The 19742-nt window shown below is 49.9% G+C and overlaps 1 protein-coding gene across 7 annotated transcripts in view; it reads left to right on the top strand.

Moving 5' to 3' along the window:
• Positions 1 to 19742, top strand: part of ITM2C (integral membrane protein 2C) — a 47360-nt gene that overhangs the window by 19426 nt on the left and 8192 nt on the right. For 4 of the 7 annotated variants that reach the window (XM_075158119.1, XM_075158120.1, XM_075158118.1 and 1 more), the window contains 3 exons: positions 1122 to 1195; positions 18181 to 18315; positions 19539 to 19727. In XM_075158119.1, coding sequence (XP_075014220.1) covers positions 1122 to 1195; positions 18181 to 18315; positions 19539 to 19727 — 398 coding nt within the window. Of the gene's footprint in view, positions 1 to 1121; positions 1196 to 3006; positions 3165 to 18177; positions 18316 to 19538; positions 19728 to 19742 lie in introns of those variants that run through there. The other 3 variants (XM_075158121.1, XM_075158122.1, XM_075158124.1) reach the window with 3 other exon arrangements.

Raw genomic sequence — 19742 nt, 5'->3', positions numbered from 1 at the left:
AAATCAGGAGATGCCTCAGAATGACATGGCTGTGACCGATACTAAATTTTGAAATGTTAAATAAGTAAAGACGCTTAAAGTTTTAGAACTTTAATGCTGACCCATTTTATAATCATTTGGATGTTTTCCTATAAATTTTTAAAATACCTTTTTTGGGTTTATTGTTACACTGAGAATAACCTGCCTTTCTCGCCAGTCCTGCGAATTTTTTTTGTGGTACGCCAAAATTAATATGAGTATTCCAGCTGTATTCACAAATACTGCAAACAGGCAGATTGTTCGAGGCACTTGTGCGTATTTCCATTAAAAAAAAGAAAAAAAATTTTAAAAAAGCATTTTTTAAAAGTGCATGTTAACATTAACAGCATCCTGCAGGATTCGTGATCTCATGGAGAGAAGTTTTGCTCCGCGGGTGCTTTTGGGGGCCAGTTCATGTTTTAGAGGGTGATGTTGTTTAAGCCGTGCCTGGGCACAAGTTGCAGAACCAGCAGCCAGGGAGGGCAGTGGGTTGTCAGGTGGGGCTTCCCGACGGAGAATAACCAGACTGGTCCAAGCAGGCTGCTTCTGAGCTGTGAAGAGGGGACTCCCCCAACACACACGCTCTGATGTCAGTCTCATGTATTTGATCAATACTACTTTCCCCTTAAAACAGGAAATTAGTTGTTGTACTCAGAGAAGACCCAGGTTGATTCAGTAGGTGACAGGCCAGCACCTGACTTGCATAGAAAGGGCAGAGCCGCTGTCAGTGCTGCCTGGTGCTCTGCTGCTGGCTTGGCGTGGTGTGATGCTGCCTTTCGGTCTGTTTACCTCTGCGAAAATCAATAGACTAGTTCTGTCAGGAGACTTGATGAACATCAGGAGCCTCATGCTTATTTCTCTCAGTATCTTTCACAAATGACCTAAATATTAGAAGAGGATCCTTTACTCTCCTGACTGCAGGCTTGTCCCAGCAGCCCCGCAGACTGGCTGATTGGGGATGGGGGGTAGAGGCAGTTTGCCACAAGTGGAAAGAACAAACCCCAATTTTCTACAACTTCTGCCTTTAAACTAAAGATTTTTGTGTCAAGCTTTCTCTGCCATTTATCAGATGTACTGAGAGATTTCGTATCACTTTTCCCCAGCTGGCATCCCAGCTTTAGATTTCTTCTCTGTGATGAGAGCTGCCCGGTGGACCATTGGACTGGAGACAAAGGAGGTAACATAGCGATTCTTGTACAGAGAGCTGTGTGCGAGGAGGAGGGTAGTCAAACAACCTAAAAAAAGACAGGGCCAAATCTATGCCCTGAGTGATGAAGGGGGTAGAAAGCAGGATAACCTGGTGGATTGAGAGGACTGGGGCACAAGGGATTTCTGCCCCTCTGCTCCTGTTCTGGACACTTCCTTGCTCTAAGACTACATGTCATTTAGGATAGACATCATTAGAGTAGTTAGCAATTGCCTTCTAGCTTTTGTCACAAAGATTCTGATGGTGTCTCTTGGCTTGCATGTTCAGTGTGAGATGTTTGGATCTGGCTGTAAGGTCTCCTGATGCCAGAAACTCAGGACCACCTTGTCTTAGTTTGAGCTCCTAAAATTAGGGGCTGTTTTGGAAATGCTGCCCCTTATCTCTGTGTGAGATAAAACTTGCAAACCCGATGTAATTTTTACGCACACAGCAGGATGCCGGGGGGACTGAGGGCCTCTAAATATTGAACAATGGCAAGTCAGCACTATGAGCAATTGTTGTTGTGAGTCAATGTTGAATCCCTGCCAAAGATGCCTTTTGCAAATAAAATTTAGCACTAATTTATCAATGGGTTAGTTCCTAACATGATGTAAAGCACTCGGTACATAATGAATCCTTCTGGATCGAAAGAAAATGCTCATAACGACTTTATTATAAATAAATACTATGTTTAAGTGGACCAAATCAATGTAAGGGTATTGCTGTGTTTCTCCACTGACGGTTTGCTACTTTCCTTGCTACCCACGGCTGACAGAGAGGGTTTTGTTAATGTTTTTTTTCCCATTTTGTTACCTTAACAAAACTGTCAACGTGTGTTCTTTACTCCTTGCTGTGCAAGTGCTTCAGTGAATCCTGCGTAGAGCCAGGTAATGCCCCGCTGTTCTGCCGTTCAGAGAGTGTTCGTATCCGCAGCCCCTCGCAGGCAGCTCTGCTCCCTGCTGCTCCCCAACCGTATTCCAGTGGCACAAGACCAGAATCAGTGGCACAAAAACAACCACCTCAAATTCTCTTCTGCATGCCACGCTCTGCTTTTGTCAGGAAGGGCTTTTTCTAGATCATTGTCCCAATGAAGAAGGTAATCCATCTGTTCTGCTGCCCAGAGCTGGTCCCTGGGGGAGAGGCCCCCAGGGCCTGAACGCTCTCAGTTCCTCCATGGATTCTGGTCTCAGGCCTTGAAACGAACGGCAGCTGGGTTTTTCCTAGCTTTCCCCAGAGTAACCTCTGTTTTCTGCGTGCATCTGCTTCAGGCTGATGCATCTTCAGGCTTGGTGGGTTGTTTTAGTTTTGTTTTATTTTGGTTTTTTTCCATTTCTTGACCCGATTTCAGCGGTGCCATTTGCAGTACTGAAAATTTAGCACGGCAAAGAGCCGGGGCTTCCTGGGGCTGCTGCTGCACCCTCCGCATCCTCAAACCCGTGGAAGGGCTGGAGAGCTGCAGCCGAAAGCTGTTGAAGCAAGAGCTGATGGTGGCGGGGGGGGGAGCAAACAGCTTTCGGCCGAGACGGGGCAGCAGCGGTGGGTGCTGTTGGCGGGCAGATCCCTAGGGACAGGTTTATTGCCCGCGACTCGGACGGTGCATTCGGCCCCCCCGGGCACCTGCGAAGCCCGCTGGCGCCCGGTGGTTGCAAACCCCCGTCTGCCTTCACAGCCCTCGGCGGGGGGCTTGGGGGACACCCCCGCCCCCGGTCCCACCGGCGGCGGGCGGGGGAAGCGGAGCGGCGGAGCGCCCCGGGGGTCTGCCGGGGGCGGGGGCGGCGGCGGCCCCTCCCCGGGGCGGTGCCGGCGGCGGCGGCGCGGGCAGCGGCGGCGGCGGCGGCGCGGGGCCATGGTGAAGATCGGCGTCCAGCAGCCGCCGGCGGCGCTCAAGCCGGAGGAGAAGGAGAAGGCGGCGGCGGGGGGCGATGGGGCGGCGGGCGCCGTGCTGCTGCCCCCGGGCGCCGTGAGTGCGGGGCGGGGGCGGGCGGGCGCCGCGGCCCGGGCTGTGCCACCCGCCCCCGCGGGTGCCGCCGGCGGTAGCCCTCTGTGCGCCGGGTTTTTTCCCTTTTCTGCTAAGTTAGAGCTGACCAGAGCTGACGGGTGCGTGCGTGGGGCCGGGTGTCGGCTCGGAGCTGGCTCCTGTGCGGAGAGGCGCCCTGGGAAAGATAAAAGCGTCTGGTTTTATGGATGTTAGCTCACGTCCTAGAGGGTGCGTAGGCATCTGAAGTTTGGAGAAGTAGGGAGGGGATGGGGCAGCGTAGTTGTGCTATTACGGGGAGCGGCATTGACGGGCACTGAAGTAAATGGCCAGTGCGGACAAGTGGCATCAGAACTCATCCCTTTGGTCTGAGTGGGTTTGCCTGGGGGAATGTAATTTGGGATTGATCATTCATGGGTGGATTTCAAATTCTAACATCTCAGAAGGCTTAGGGTTGGCATGGAGAAGAGGCGAGAGGAACCAGACGGCTGGTGCTGGAGCAAGATGAGAAGCAAGGGGATAAGAGCACACGCAGCTCTCTAGATGCTTTGCAGTCTTCAGGATAGGAGTTGACGTGCTGAAGTTGAATCGCTCTGCTGGCTCCGGGTGATGGGTATCGGAGGGGAATGAGTGCTCATGCCTGTGGAGGTCAGAATCTTGCCAGGCGTGAGATGAATGAAGGCATTGGGGCATCTCTAGCAGATGCAGAGCATGGCTGGGGCCGTGGGGTAGAGTTATGTTGAGTCCCATCCAGACTGCGTGAGTCACGGGCAAGCACTGGCACGTAGTGCTGGGCACGTACCCATGTTGGTGCCCCTCTTGAGGAGGGGAAGGTGAAATGGGCGCTGTTGTGTTTGGCCAGGAGTTGGATGCTTCTGAAGCCTCTTGTGCTAGAGAACCCCCAGCTTGCAAGCTCTTCTGCAAGGGTGGACCCACTGGGGCAAATATCACACTGTGTAGTGGGAGGGTGCTGTTGAGAGAGGTGGGCCTGACCCACAGCATCAAGCCCATCTTGCTACAGTGCTTCTGTATCAGAGCAGGAGACTTAAATGGCGTTTCTGTATTCCTTGTAAACGCTTCAGTCTGTGCGTGCAGTTTGATCATTTATCGAACCCTATTATCTCCCTGACTCAAAAAAAATACGGGAGAGCTGTGGTTTTGCTCCGTTCCTGCAGCAGTGCAGACCATCCCTCCTCACGTGTCTTACCAAAGCGAGTGGGAATTACCTACCCCGGAGAGTTGCTCTGCAGTAGGAGTTTCAGGAGATTGCTTAGTTCTGCAGAGAGTTCAGGGAGTCGGTTATATCATAATGATCTCTCACATCACGCATGGATGTGTTTGCAGCTCTCAACTGTGCTGACAGTGTCTGAATGTGCTCAGTCTGTCATGATTGCATCTATTAATCTAATGCCTAGATGCTGCATAGAAACCTGTAATGGGACAATGTGGCCAACTGTAATCTCTTGGTGATTTCCAGAATTCATCTACCTTGATTATGAACAAAAGAAGATGGTAGGTTTCTTCCCACCTTTGATGTCCAACCCTGAAAGTTGACTATCACAGTGGACTTCCAGCTCATGCTGCCATAAAACCAGCTTTCTGCAGCTGGGAAATCAGTTGTTCTGCCGATCCTGCACAAGTTTGGGCAGGATTTGGCTCCTTCTCACGTGCACTGTGAGAAAAGGAGTTTAAAAAATTATAAAATAAAAAATAAAAGTAACAGAAGCTTATTTCCATCATTAGTGCTGCCAGATCCCAGCAATCAAAATTATTCCAATTCAGGTCCTGCCAGATGAATGAAATTGGCTTAGGTAGCAAATAATAAATTTTGGGTTCTTTACATTGCCTTGGGCCTTTGTCTGACTCCTGGGGGGGCACTATGTTGGTTTTGTAGCCCACATAAGCTAAGGAACGTAAAAATGTGAATGTAGAACAAAGACTCTTCAACGGTCTCTTAATTCCAGCAGACAGGCATGTGAGAAAATCAGCATAGACCTGTGACAGAAAGGCAGGAGCAGGTTGCAGTGAGTCAGTGCAGCATGAGGGTGTCCAGGGAGCAGCACATCCACTGACAAGAAAGTGGCCTTTTCCTAATGCTATTTTTCAGGGTATCTGTGACACTGGATTCTTTGGTAATGGTCCTTTGGTTGTAGTTTTATACTTAGCTGGACCGAGGGGGTGTGCTGCTTTGTAAAACACCCAACTTGTGGGGTTGGTCTTTCCGTAGCCAGGCTTTCTTGCCATGCTCCCTCTCCTGCTGCCAATAATTCCTGTCTGTGTGTGTCTTGCTCTAGCTGCCTTGCAGCAAAATGGCATTGGTGACATGCAAACAAGATGCTCTGCATTCCTTTCCTCTTTGATCTCACAACTTCAATCCCAGTGATAGGAGCCAGAGCTGGGAAATGACTCAGCGTCAGCTTCCGCAGCCTGTGAATTTTGGCAGGTGCTCTGTGAATGCAAAGATGTGGCAGGCAGGAAGATGTCTGTGATGCTAATGCATCCTGAAAAGCAGTAGGTGAGGAGTCCTGACAGCAAGCTCGTGTGTGCTGAGCCTTGTTTCTCCCCTGTGCACCTCAGTTTGAATTGGAAAGAATATGGAGTTTGAACTCTGTCTGAAAAATCCATGTAATTTTGAGGCAATTGCAACATTTTAAGGCCTTATAAAAGAAACAATCTTGTTGTCATTAGTAGGTGCTGGGAGGATGTAGCAGCTTCGAGCAGAAGGCAGTTTGGGGTTATGCAGTCAGGAAAATAATTTGTTGTATTCATTGGAAAATATTTTCTCAGATGCAAAATAGTATTCAGTGAGTTTCAGTTGAACTCCAGATTTACAGTCTGAAATGGAAATAAATACAGAGGCTGTGTCTTTCGCTGATCTGGGAAATAGGCTCCTTGCATTTGTGATGGATGTTGAAATCCACAGGAACTAAGTAAAACTGATGGCTGGAGCTCTCCAGTCAAGATTTGGTTTGTTTTTTTTTTTTTTTGGTTGGTTCCTAGTAAACCCCTCTAACAATAGCAGCTAGTTATTCTGCAGAGACAGCACAAGAGCCAGAGGAGAAGAGGTTTCATTAAAATCTTCTGCTTCACGAGGGGTAAATGATAAGAACTGGAGGGAGAAGGCGACTCTGATCACTCTTGGTCTGTACATAGCAGAGACTGGCTGCTCAATTGCCCTGGCCAAGGGCTCTGCCAAACGCTCCTCCCCGCTGGCCCGGGGTGAATCGTGCCTTACAGCAAATGCTGCAGCGCAGACCGGGTGTCTGGGGGGACCGGGATGGTTTGCCGATGATGGGAAGACATCTGTGTGCATTGGGGGTTGCTTTCGTAGAAACCTGTGGGGAGAGGAAGCAGAAAGCAAAACCTGTTGTCCTGCATCTGGGAAAGGCTGTGCTGAGACGGCGCGTGCGATCGTGTTCGTCTTGACAGAAGGATGAACGTCGAGGGGAGGACAGTGTTTGCTCAGGCCGTGGCTACTAGGTCTGGCTGGTGGGAGAGAAGGGCGTTACGGACGAAGCAGGAGGATTGGGAGAGTGCTCTCCATACCTGCAGGCACTGGCGAGCCCGCTGGCAACACCTTGGCAGCGGGTCAGAGGCCTAGGGGCCGCGGGGGGCTTTCCAGGGTGCACACCATGGTGTCCTGTGGGTGCGACTGATGTTTTGCTCTTGGTTGTTACAATAATACCAGGCTTTGGTTTCATGCCTTTCCTCTCATCTGCATTTCTCAAGGCTCGACAAGACTCGTCCTTTTGGTGGGCTTTAGATCACATACCCTGGTCGCCTGGAAATGCTTCCCAGAAGGAGCTGCTTGCTGCCTGGTGCTGGATCCATCCAACCCTTCTGTCTCTCTCTGTGGTCTCTGCAGGCTGTACCTCAGCATGACCGTCCGGTGGGGTGCCTCAGCCTCCTGGCTGCAGGGTGGCCGCTCCCCAGGCCGAGCTGCCCCAGCTGCCTCCTTACTGCTAGCCCAGGTTGCCCTGTTTGTGCAGAAGAAACTCTTGGGGAGTGTGCTCCCTGAGGGGGTGGCTGCCTCTCTGGTGCCACCAGGGAAGATCTCTTTCCTGTGACTGCCACTGCGAAACTCCCCAGTGAGGAGCAGGTCCACTGCGGATGTGGAGCTCTTAGCGGACAAATAGTGTCTCGCTGCTGGGGCTGTTGCTGTGCCCCCGCTCCCCTGCCTTTTCTTACGCTTAGGTGGGGACAGTGAGCTGTGACTGCTTTGCATCTGCCTGAGCGAGCCCGAGAGGACGTGTGCTTCATGGGAGGTGGCAGCAGGTCGGAGCAGGACAGGCAGCAGTGCCGCTTCTGGCCCTCCTGGAGGTACCGGTGTGCCGTGAGCTGCGATGCTCCAGAGCTGGGCGCCGGCACGTGGGGCAGGTGGAGGAGCAGTGGCTCTTGCTGGCCATGAGGCATCTCTACCGGCCCTGCAAAGCGGGCTCACGCCAGCTTGGTGGTAGCTGCTGTGCCAGTGCAGTGTTGGGCTTTGTGAGCGACCGCCTTGCAGGATGCTGTGAGATGGAAGACGTTGTGAGGGAAGGGGATGTGAGGAAAAGTCTTTTAAACAGGCTTTTTCACAAAGCAAGCTATAAATCCAGGGAGGGGGAGAAAAACTAGCTGGCAGCGACGTGGATTGATGACGCTCATTGATATGTTTGCGTGCTTGAGTCCAGGCTTGATGCTCCTGAGCTGTTGGCATTTTCACCGTGTTGAGGTGATTAGGATCTAAACACAGTAGATATTAATTTGAAGAAGCTGCCTCCTCTAACAGAAGGTTATTCCTGGTCTTTGCCCAATCCTCCCATATCCACGAGGGCTGAAGTGATGATTTCTTTTTATGTGCTGTATGGAGTCATCATTTTAAAAAGAACCAGCTGTCACTGGTTCTCGGTTCTCTGTGGTTTGGGGATGCCTTGGAAATGGAGAAAAAGGGCTGAATTGGAAAAAAGTCTCCGGACCCTTACAGGATCTGTGAAATGCTAGGCTTGAGTATCCTACTGGACTCTCTGGACATGAATATTTGATATTCCAGCTGAGCATGACAAAGGATCTGGCTAAAATTGGCAGGGGGATTAAGAGAGGGAATGGCTATTTCTAGCAGAAATGTTATAAATGCAACTGAATTTGGAAACGCGGAGCTCTCTTTCACCAAAGAGATGTAGACTGAAGAGCTGGAGACAGAGAAACTTGAAATGTCTGTCTAGAGGTGTGCATTCTCCCGAAGCTGGAGGAGAGCTGAGACCAACACAGCTTTGCACATACGTGCTTTTTACACGGGAAGAACCTGTTTGTTGTGCTTGCCCGCTTTGGGTGCAGCGAGTTCTTTGGCAAAACACAAAACCCCAAGAAATACCTTTAAAAAGAAGCAGTTTTAGAGGGAACAAATGAACCAAATGTAAGCAAGAGGCAGAAGCTTTGCTGCACACACTGCATGTATTAATACTGCGGCACTATAGGTCCCGTCCGTAGAACAGGAGCCCTCCATGCTCTGCTGTGAGAAGCCCTGTGCTGTGCCGTGATAAGCAGAACGCTGGTTTTCACCCCGTCATTGCACCGTGCTGCTCGCGTGGCTGTTCGGGGAGAGGTGGCCTGGCAAGTGGGCTGTATGGCTGCTCAGAGGAGGGGAGCTCCTGCGCAGCAGAGCATCGCTTCCAGGTCTGGAGAGACCGAGTGGCTAGGGAGGATGAGTTGTCCTTATGGGCAATTTTGCAATTCCTGCTTTTGTGCTACCAAATCTTTGCTCGTTAATGGGTTTACAGGAGATGGAAAAGGCATTTTCACTTCTGGATGGGTATTTTCTTCCCAGGTGATGTGTGGGAACCTAGGCATGTTTTGGTTTTTTTTAATGCCAGTGTTACCGTTTGAGGGAGGACAGTGTGAGGGGTTTTGTGTTTTTTTTTTTTTATCCATCCCTCTGCACTTGCTTTGCAGAGTTGTCTTCCTTGCTGCCATGCCCTACCATTGAAGTCAGTTTGAACAATAAAGCTGAGAAGGGTAAATCTGCCTCCTCTCTCTTGCTGTTGTTAAACTAGACACAGTTTCTTTGTGGTGCATTTTCGCCTGTAGGACTGACTGTCAGGGTTTTCCTACGCTGCTGCTGGGAGAAGAGATAATCGCTGTTGGTGTTTCTGAAAGGGAGCAGTGACTTCATTTTATGGTGTGACACTGTGTAAATCCTGATTTTCAGGGAAGAGGCAAATGTTGTAACGTGAAATCTGGTTCCTTGTTAAAAGTCCAGCTTGAACTCCAGGAAACACTGGACTCTGTCCCCTCTGCTCAGAGCGAGCCGTATGGGTTTACGGCTCTGATGCCCCCTCTCGCCTGCAGAGCCAGCAGAAGGCAGTACCTTGGCTGTTCCAGCTCATAAGCGCTTCGGGCATGGCTGTGTCCTCCCTTCTACCAGCCTTTTGGGAATCAGTTGCCTCCAGTGGAAGAGTGAGGTGGGACAGCGATGGCTTAATTGGCCACAAGCAGATCAGCAGTGCTTGGCTTGCCCTTGGCGACATCCAAAATGGCTAATTTGCTCTTGACCATCTCCGCCTGCCTGACTGTAGAAACTCAGAGGTGGGTGCTGTAGCTTTAAATTGTACATTTGTTTGGACCCCAAAACTATCTGGACATGGAGCTCCCTGGGGGGAAGCAGTGGTTAGAGCCCAGCCACAGTGTTCAAGTGAGTCCTCTGCCCCACAGTTGCTCTGCTCTGGTGCTTCATCAGGATCCAAAGCCATCACTGATGGTGAACAACTTCAGGTGAAATCGTGTGAAACCTTTTGATGTGCGCGGAAGTCTTTTCCCTGTCACGTTTTCTGCTTTCAAATGTGTTGAGACAGCACCTGATCCTTCACACCTTTTGCAAAATCAATCGCTAACTTTCTTGGCTTGTGCCCAGGACTCCCTGGGCCTCTTGCACAGGCTAGTAGGTGTTTTTATTTTATATTGGAACAATTGTACAATTTTAGTCTGGAAAAAGGTGAGTGTGTGGCTGTCAGAAGGGAAGTCTGTCCGGCTCCTTCCCGAGTGCGTGGTCCCACTGTCCTGCCACGGGACAGCTCATCACTTCGGTGGGCAGTCAGGCTTACTTCTTCCCAAGCCACGTGTGAAGGTGGAAGCAAGCAGGCTGGTTTTGTGGGCAGCTGGTAGCAGCTTCTCTTCACTTCACCTGGGCGGAGAAGGAAGATACTACACTGAGAAAAGCTGAAAGCTGTTGACATTTCCTTGCATCGGTTTCTCAACGTTCCTGAATGTTTTTGGCATTGGTCAAAGGTCTTTTTAAGGAGTCAGGTGTCTGCCCACCTGCATGTGGCTTTACCTTTGAATCAAGTCTCTCTCTTTAACTTTGCCAACCCCTCGATGTAAGAGCTTCCACTATTCCCAGAGCAGCTGCTCTGCTTCACTCTTGCTTGAGCTGCCTTTTTTCTTTAATTGCTCTAGATAGGTTTTGAGACCCAATGCCAAAGCTTAACCTTCATCCTTCTTCTGGGGAAAATTCCCGTTCTTTTAATGCCACCTCCCACTTCGGGGTAGCAAAAAATCCCCTGGCCTTCACTTGGCCATGCTTGCTCCTTCCCTCTCCCAGGTGAGGTCTGCACAGGTGCTCCGGAGCCTTTTAGCTGTGGTGGTGGAGCTGCCCTGGGGCAGGGACTGATTCTCCCTATTGTCACAGCGAGTGGTTGCAGCTCCTGTTGATTTCTGGAAATCAGGCCGTGTATATCAGACTCTGTATTTTGGCAGTCAGACTGTTAAACACCCAGGTTGGGACACTTTTTGCCTCTTTATCACAGCTGTTTATTTTCTCTCTGCCTGCCTGTCTGTTCAGTGTGATGCTCAGGGCTCTAGCTATGTGCCTGGTAAGAACAGCCTTATTTTTACAAGGGGCTTTGTTGGCTCTGCTAATGCTCTGAATGGTTTTACTCCTGGGAAAGAGAAGAGGGAGGCTGGAAAAACTCCAGCTGGAAGTTGTTGTGCCTCTGCCAAAAATAAAATAAAAATACATATGGAAATGAATTCCTCACCCCTGTGCAAAGAGGGAGGAGAAATAGCCCCTTAGTTCCAGAAAGGGATGGAAAAAGGAGAAAAGAGGGGGGTTTATATCTGTCTTGCTGACAGGGGAGAAGGAAAATACGATCACTGAGCGCTTAGGAGCTCCCACATGCTAGGCTGCATTTTTAACATCGTGCTGTCTTTGTCGTATAGCAGCAAAGCTGGGGGTTTTAATTAGCCAGTGGTTGTTTTTGATATTCTAATTTCCAGTGCTGCGAAGCGACTCCTGAGGCAGGTGGCTTTGTTGCTAGTCACGTGTGGTGGTGTCGTTTAAAGATGTGATTAGATTAATTTATTGCAACCTTTTTGCCTTCAGATGTGATAGTCTCTTAATTACAGCCCCCCCGCCCTTTTTTTTTTTTTGGCTTCCAGGCATCTTTGAGTCCAAAAGCCATCAGTTGTGTTCTCCGTGGAAATGCTGCTGCATGCCCTGCACAAGTGCTGCTCAAGTGCTGCACGCTGGGACTTCGGTTGCCTTGGAAACTGTGTGCCATATATATGTGTGTGTGTGTGCGTGTGTATATATCCATGCATACATACATTATTTTTTTTTCTGACCTGATGCTCTTCAGCTTGGAAGGACTCTCCTTCCAGGTAACGGGCTCGTTCAGGGGCCTCTCATTGCTAGTGCTGAGCACCGACCCCTGTGGCTCTCTGCCATGGCGGTGGCCCAGGCACTTTCCCCACTGGTGTCACCTGGTGTTTCTCCTCATTTCACTCCCTCTCCTCTCTCCAAGGATAACTGCTCTTGAGGACAGGACTCATTTTTTCGTTCACCTGGCAGAGGAGCCTTTTTTGGAGCGTGGCAGATGCTTCAGTGGATGCAAGGATGAACTGCCTTTGCTGCGATGGTTTATCTCTCTCCGTTCCTCTCCCCTTTTCTTGTCTTCCTTCATCTGCCTTTTCCCTGCTCGTAGTCTCTCACTTTCCTTTCTCCAGAGCTCTAGCTTGGCAATCACTCCAGTCCCAAACCCTGCTTGCTCTGGCCATCCCTGGAGGCTATTCACCACCAAGCTCCCCTGGGTCTGAATGCCTAAATACGGGAGTAGTCATCTCTGGGAGGCAGGTCTGGATCTCCTTGCCCTACAATTTATCCCTACAAATTCTCTGATGCTTTTTATCATACAGAGCAGCAGCACTAAGTGCCCAGCACCTGCATGTAGTAGGGGTGCTGTCTGTGGGGTGGATGGACGAGAGGACTTTGTTTTCCATGCAGGAAGAGCAGGCTGCATCTGTGCAGACATGGGGATCGCTCTCCTGAGAGGTGACACTCAAATCCAAGCCCGGGGCATCAGAGGAGAGGTCAGTCCGTACCAGCTTATACCCATTGCAGCAGCACTACAATTTGCCAGCAGTCAGCTGTGGGGTTTTTCCATCTGAAGTCAATGGAGGTGTTGCTATCGCAGGTCCTTAAAGCAGTAACTGATTTTGACTGTGAATATGGGACTTGATGTGCTGGAGGTAGAGACCTTGAACTGATTTTTTTCTTTTCCCGTAGTCCATATTGGCCTTTGGTTACCAGAAATGAGTAAACGGCAAGATCAGTGAGATTTTCTGATGTGGGTTTCACAGGTTTCGAGCCTGCTTCGAGGAAGCCGTGGCTGCCTTTGGCAGTGGCTGTAGTTACATCAGCACATCTTCTACGTCGAGAGCTCAGGCTGCTGCTCCACTGAAACAAGCAACCTCCCAGAGACGGATGACATATTTTGCTGCCTTTCAGATAGCACTCCTCTCCCAACCGCATCCCTTTGAGTATTTACTCTGCGTCGCGTTTCTCTCCTCACTTGTCGGTCGTCAAAATCGCATCTGCTATTTTTAGTCACCCTAAGCTTCTTTGCCTGTTGGGGGTGTATATTTAGACACTGCTGAGCTGTGTCCCCTGTTTGTCAGGCCCTGCTACACCTAAACTGTAAGATTTCAAACCTGCCTGTTTCAGAAATGCAGGAAAAATGGTTTGTGGAAGAACTCAGAGCTGTTTCCAAAGCTGAAGAAGCAGGAAAAAGGGCGTGAGCTGAGCCCATCTCTGCCGAGGCAGTGTGCGATTCAGGAGGGAGCAAGGCATGACATGACACTTTTAATTTCCTCACTTCTGTCATCTTCAGCAAGACATTCGTGAAGAAGGAGTGATAGAATCAAGTATCTATTTTTCATAAGCCTGTACTGTATTCATGAGAAATATCAAAGGCAATACCTCACTGGGTATGGTTCCTGCTAGTGTTGTGTGTCCAAAGGCTCAGGACCTCCAAGGACTTCTGCATTTTTTTAAAAGTTTAAGTTCTTCAAAAAGATGGAGGATACCAGGGCATGGCAGTCCTGCTGGGAATCTACATGGTTCTTGCTGTAAGAAGATCTTTCGTGTGGGCATTAGTCCTCCTTTGCAGGCTGGGGAAGGATGCAGAGGGTGAGCGAGGTGCTGCAAACGCCCAGTCGCTGGCATCAGGGAGTGAAGTTTCCAGCTGGGAGCAAATGCTTTTGCAGGCTCTCGTCTTCCCTGGCCTCGCAGGGCCGGAGCTGCTGACCTGGGGCTGGGGAGCTCAGCTCTGGGCTGCAAACTCCTCTTGACCCCACGTCTGCAGCGCCATGAAGCCTGGGGGGTTTGCTCAGCAGCAGGTACCCTCGGCAGTGCCTGGCGGGCGTTGATGGTTTCCCTGCTCTGTCTTCTTCTGGCTTTTGGACTTGATTTCCATGCTGTGGACCAGACGTCGCACCTGTAAAGCACAGCCAGGCTTCTGTCCCACAACCCCTTGTAGGAGAGGTGCTCCTTAGCCATTCAGTAACAAATAGGGATAACAGGACACCAGCTGTTTTCATCATGTCCTCAGTAAGACCTGAAATTCTGAATAAAATCCCCAAAGACTGAATTAGGTTTTTTTTTTCCCCCCAGGCTAATTTCAAGCCTCCTCCACCAAATGGTCTGTATCATAACTTCATCCTCTCCCATCTGGGCACCTGCTGCCTGTGCTGTTCCTGTGCCGGCCCCGTGAGCAGGCAGGGCGCTGAAGCATAGTGAAGAGCCCATTTTATCCAAGGAAAGGAATTCCTTTTTATATTCCAATATCCTGTCTGCTGCCAGGCTCTGGGTTGAGTGTCTGCGAAGCAATTACGCCTGCAAACTGGAGCCGAGTCAGCATGTCTGGTTATTCAGGCTGGCGCGCTGGAGCTGCCTCTGTCTCTCGCCCGGTGGGGTGAAGTGCTAGCAGGACAATGCCTGGCAGAAAACCAAGAACGCAGGCGCTCTTCTTGAGAGATGGGTGCTTTCCCCCATTGCCTGTGCAGAGGAAGAGCGAGCTGTGCCTTCCCCTCGGGTTGCGCAGGGGAAGGAGCTCTGCCCACGGCCTCTTCCAGTTTTCCCCCTGGAAGGAGAGCCGGACCGGCCCCTTCTGTAGGGTCAGCAAAGTGGTGGCCTCCCCTGCCTGCACCGGCGCTGGAGCATGTGGCAGTGCCAAGAAATACGGAGCAGAGAAAGGATCATCGTGTGGAGTGCCAGGGTTTTCCGGCCCTGAAATCACAGTGGGATACTCTGCAGAGTTGTGGATCGGTCTGTGCATCCTCCTCGCATGTGCATCCGTAGTGCCTGGACCGTGGACATCGTGCTCTTCTTCCGCTGCTGTCGCTTTTCCATCTGTTTGTTCATAGAGAAGAAAATGAATGTTTGTCCTCTGTACAGCCTAGAGAGGGGAGGAAGGGCCTTCTGTTGATTTTTGTGTTAAATATGCCCATCTGTTGGAATATTGTGTTTAAAACAATGAAAAAGAAAAGGAAAGTCCATTTGCTGAACCGAAATACCTGTCCCTGCCTCTGCCCAGGGATGGTTTCGGCCCTAACCTTTCCCATTTCTCTTGGCCAAAAAAACCCATAGTTGTTTGCGGCAAAAAATTAGTAGGATGGCTTAGTGCAAGAAGAGTGTCTGGTTGATGAATTCTTATGGAATACTGTTAAACATCTGGTGAACATACAGCATTTTTGTGTGTTAATGTTTTGATTTTTGTCCTCAGTGGAAATACACATCTCGAAGGCGTGATCTGCTCTTCAGGACAACCCCACTACCAGGTCTAATTCTTTTCCCCACCACTGAAATTCGTAGAGGTTGGGAATGCTGTCACATCTGCAAAGTCTGCCATGCGGCATGAGTGCGGTGCATGGTTTGGTTTGCCGGCTGGTCCTGGGGGTCTTTCTGGCAGGGATGGCTTTCCTGCATCTTGCTGCTGGGACCGCCTGGTTCTCTTTATGATAAGGTTAGCTAAGGGGAAAACCACTCCCTTGCTGGGGAGCCAGGCTTTCCTACGGCAAGAACAGATGGAAATCAGCTGCGATGGATCTCCTGTTTTTTAAAATACCCACATTTCTACTGCAGGGAGTGGCAGTCCTGTGGGGAAGGAGGTATGTTGCGGCATGAGCGGGGCAGCAGCCTGTGGAAGAAGCTGCCTGGATTTTTCCAAGCTGGTGAAGATTTGTTATCTTGGGTGAAATGCTGTTAAAGCAGGTTGTGCACTGCTCAGTCCACAGGCTGTCGGCACCGAGAACATCTCCAGCCCAAAGCTTGGGTGCCAACTGACATGTAGTTGCTTTTAAATTGTAATTCATTCATCGTGACAAAGGCTGGAGGCCTTTTAATCTGCTGGACTGGGGAAGGAGATGCATGTTTCAGTGAGGGTTTGCGCAGATGATTTTTATGCAATATTTTGTAGGACTGTGGTTAATTGTTCCTCTTGGCCCGCCTGGCAGCATTTTTAACCCGCCTTAATCTCCTCTCCATCAGAATGGTTGCTGTTGAGTTTTTCTTTCCTCCCTTAGAATTTGAAGGTTTTTTCATTTTTCCTGGTGTTCCGTAACTTCTCCCAGGGCAAAGCTCTTCTTTGCTTCCCCCACCTTCTCCCGAAATGCAAAACTCAGGCATTTTTCCCAAAGCCAGGAATGTTTTATAGGGAGCCGAACTTATCTCATTTGGCAGTGGGGGGTGGGATGTCTCACTGTGTCTTTGGCTGTGCAAAGAGCACAGACCTGCTCTAGCAAATAGCAAACCAGCGAGGGCTTATTTGCCCCTCCCTACCATTCTTCAAACACAGTTTTTCTTTTTAGTGGGAATAATTTTTTTTTTCCTCTTTGAGCTGCTGTGTCCTTCGGAACCCTTTCCCCAAGCTCTCCGTGGAGTTAGCACTTGCAGCTCACCAAGGGAGCGAGCAGTGCATTATCCATCATGGGAACCTGGCACCTTTCGGATGTAATTCACTGGCAGAGTGTTAAATGTTTTCTCAGCCGTGTTTCAGTGTCAGTAGCAGGAGAGATTTTCATTCCTTTTCACCCCCACTGTCTGCGCTGCTTATCTGATGACAAGTATCTGGGGAAATCTGTTTTTGTGAAACACTTGACATGTATGTAGCATGACTTTCCTGTCCTAGCAGTTCATGTCAGAGAGCCTTTACACTTCCTCTAGTAATGTGATTTTTTCTTTTTTCTTTTCTTTGCGGCTTGTCACAGTTGCTGCCCCTCATCTGTAAAAAGAGGAGAAAGGAAAGATTGGAAGTGAACTTAACATGTGGTATTTTTCAGTTTGCTCATCCCTTTATTTGCTGGAGGAGCAGTTACAAACTGATTAAACACTGATCCTTCAGTGTAGGGAGCTGGTGGTGAATAGAGGTGCTGCGGATCTTTCAGCAGCTGGGATAAAGGAGAAATAAATATAGACTAATTTCTCCTGGAGGTGTGCTGGAATTGTAGCTCTCCCAAAGCAATTTGATCTTTGCAGTTACCAGTCTGAATGTGGCTAGAAAAGAAAAAGTCGATAGCTGGAGCAGTCCGTGTCAGCTGGGAGTGGAGCAGGTAGCGGAGGGGTTGCAGGATCCCAGCTCTGCCCTGTTCTGGAGCTCAGGTGCTGGGAAGCTGGGGGGGATCCCTGCCTGGCTGGCTCCCCACGGGTGCCCCGGGGATGTTGGGGTGCCCTTGCTTCAGGGGCAGGAAAGATATGTTAAATCTGTTCCTCCAGCTTGTACGGGTCTCTGGCTAGCCGTGGAGAGTCTTTCTAATCAAAGATATCCGGTCACGTACCGCAGAGAGGGAGTTAATCTGCAGGAGCCCTGCCTGGTGCATCTCTCCCCTGCCTGCCTGCTCAGCTGCGGGCAGCTTTCAGCTCTTCTGTGTGGAAACTGGGGCATCTCTGAACCGGCTTCTTTCATCTGCTTCTGAAAGGCCTTACATCTTCCTGCTTAACATTTTGGAGGGTTTTTTGGTAGTAAAAACAAGAGCATCGTAGGCTGGGATGAGTGGTCCCCAGGAGGTAACCCTGCCTTTGCACTGCCCTCCTTTTCATTACACCTCACTGTAATGAGGTGAGCTGGCTCCTGTCTATATAGGTTGGGCAGCACTCTAAAAAAGGCAGATATGTTTTCTTTTGATGCTGTGACCATATTCCTGGAAGCTGTGCAGGAGTCTGCTTGAAAATGAAGTGGAGATCAACATAGCTGTTTGGGTAGGCTCACCCCAGCATGGCTAGGAGGTACCTCTCTAACACCAGTAATTTCCACCTCAAAAATTTCCCCTGAAAAATGCTGCAAGAGTGGCAGCATTTCAACAACAATTTTTGAGTATAAATACATAAATGCTGTTACATTTAGTAGCCAGGAACTGTTAGTTCCTGATTTCCTTGTTTTCGGTTGATACTTACCGCCCACTGAAACAAAGCTTGACTTTGTTCTGAGAAGTTGGTGGGAAGCAGAGTGTGCATATATATGTGTATGTTCACACGCACATCTGTAAAAAAAAGTATATATGTATTTGGGGAGTGGGAGGGGAAAATGCCCAAGAAGTGTTTTAGTCACCATGCCGCCAGATGTGAAGTCGCTTTGCAGGACGGTGCCTGCCTTCTTCAGTCGCACACCGCAGACTCGTGCGCGGCCTCTGCATAAAGTAGCTTTTCTGATCCCTGCAGCAGCAGCTGACCGGTGCTGTGGGTTTTGTCTCGCAGGAGGAGCCGGCTCCCGCGGTGCAGGGCCGGAGGTCATCGCTCAGCGGGGTGTGCTACCTGACCATGGGTCTGCTCGTACTGCTCCTGGGCTTGGTCTTTGCATCGATGTACGTGTACAGATACTTCTTCATCACCCAGGTAGGGGCGAGTCGGCAAGGACTGCTGACTCTTCAGCCGGAGCAGCCAGACAAACTGCTTCAATCTTTGAAAGAGGTGGTGCTGTTATTTATTGCTTTGCACGGTGGTAACGCGAGAGCCACTCCTCTGGGCACTGCAGACGAGGCATGTCTTAAGTGGTAGGCTCAGGCTCTCCTCCATCCTGACTGCCAGGAAGGGCCTTCCAGAAACCATCCTCTTCCCCTCCCTTGTGGCTTTGTTTTGCCTTTTTTTTTTTTTTTTTAAAACTCCATAAGAATATCCTGCCAGTTCTGCCTTTTAAACCCAACGTTACTGCTGTCAGGGATAAGGTAGTCTGAAAGCGTGGCTTCTTGTGATGAGGGGAGAGCAAGCCCTGAAGAGAGCAGGGAGGTACAGGCAAGGGAACAGCTTTTCACAGTAGGTTTTTTAGGCCCTAGCACTGCAAAACTCTGTAGGTGTGACAAAAATAGGTGCTGCTATTAATAAAGCAAGTGGAGAAGTGAAAAGTAAGTGGGAGAATGTATGGAAGGTGAGCCCTCGACCTCCCTTAAATTCAGCACCTTTTCTTCCACGTAGTCTCTGGAAGGCCCGGCCTAGCTGAGGCACTGGGCTGGCAGCGTTGGGGTGGGTCAGAGCATAGCGGCTGAGGCAGGGCAGAGCTCCTTTTTAAGGAGGAAACTGCTGAGCTCTGTGGCTTGCTGAGCGTTTAGCCAAGAAACCTCAGAGCATCATTTTGCAGTGAAGCCCTCGTTCTGCTGCGGAGTGGCTATTAGTGAGTTCTCCCAGGACCGCTGGCACGTACAAACTACAAGTGCCTTTAGAAATGATACTCTGCTAGCCCCAAGCTTATATGCCGTATGTAGAAAAATGCAGTTACTGGAAGCCATGTCTATGGAGGGATGTGAACAGCCTGGTTATGAAATTTAAGAGCCTACAGGTAGTCAGTTTGCCTTTCTGAATTACCCCTTGTGAAATCCCACAGGCAATCCTTTACTCCCTTTGGACCTGGCTAGCAGGAAGGGAGGCGTGATCATTCCACAAGGGTGTTTTGGACTACCTTCATCAAGAATGGTTTCTGGTAAAAAGACTGATCTTGAAATATTCTCACCATCTGTTTGAAAAGGGTGTTTTTACCCAGTATGGATATATTTCTTCCTGTGTTTGCTGTATTTGTTAGTGGGGTGTATGAGTGTTCTCCCTCCACCTGGATCTCGTCCCCACAGATGCCCCGCGAGAGCGTGTTTCACTGCGGCGTCCTTTATGAAGACTCGCTGTATTCGCCATTCAAAGGGCAGCTGGAGCTGCACGAAGACGTCAAGATTTACATTGACGAGAACTACGAGCAAATCAACGTCCCAGTGCCCCAGTTTGGAGGGAGTGACCCTGCGGATATTATCCATGATTTCCAGCGAGTAAGGAGCTCTTGG

Source organism: Calonectris borealis, chromosome 9 (genome assembly GCF_964195595.1).
Source record: "Calonectris borealis chromosome 9, bCalBor7.hap1.2, whole genome shotgun sequence".
Classification (NCBI taxonomy): domain Eukaryota; kingdom Metazoa; phylum Chordata; class Aves; order Procellariiformes; family Procellariidae; genus Calonectris; species Calonectris borealis.
The sequence above is the reverse complement of the archived record's forward strand: the minus strand, read 5'-3'. Positions and strand labels throughout refer to the sequence as shown.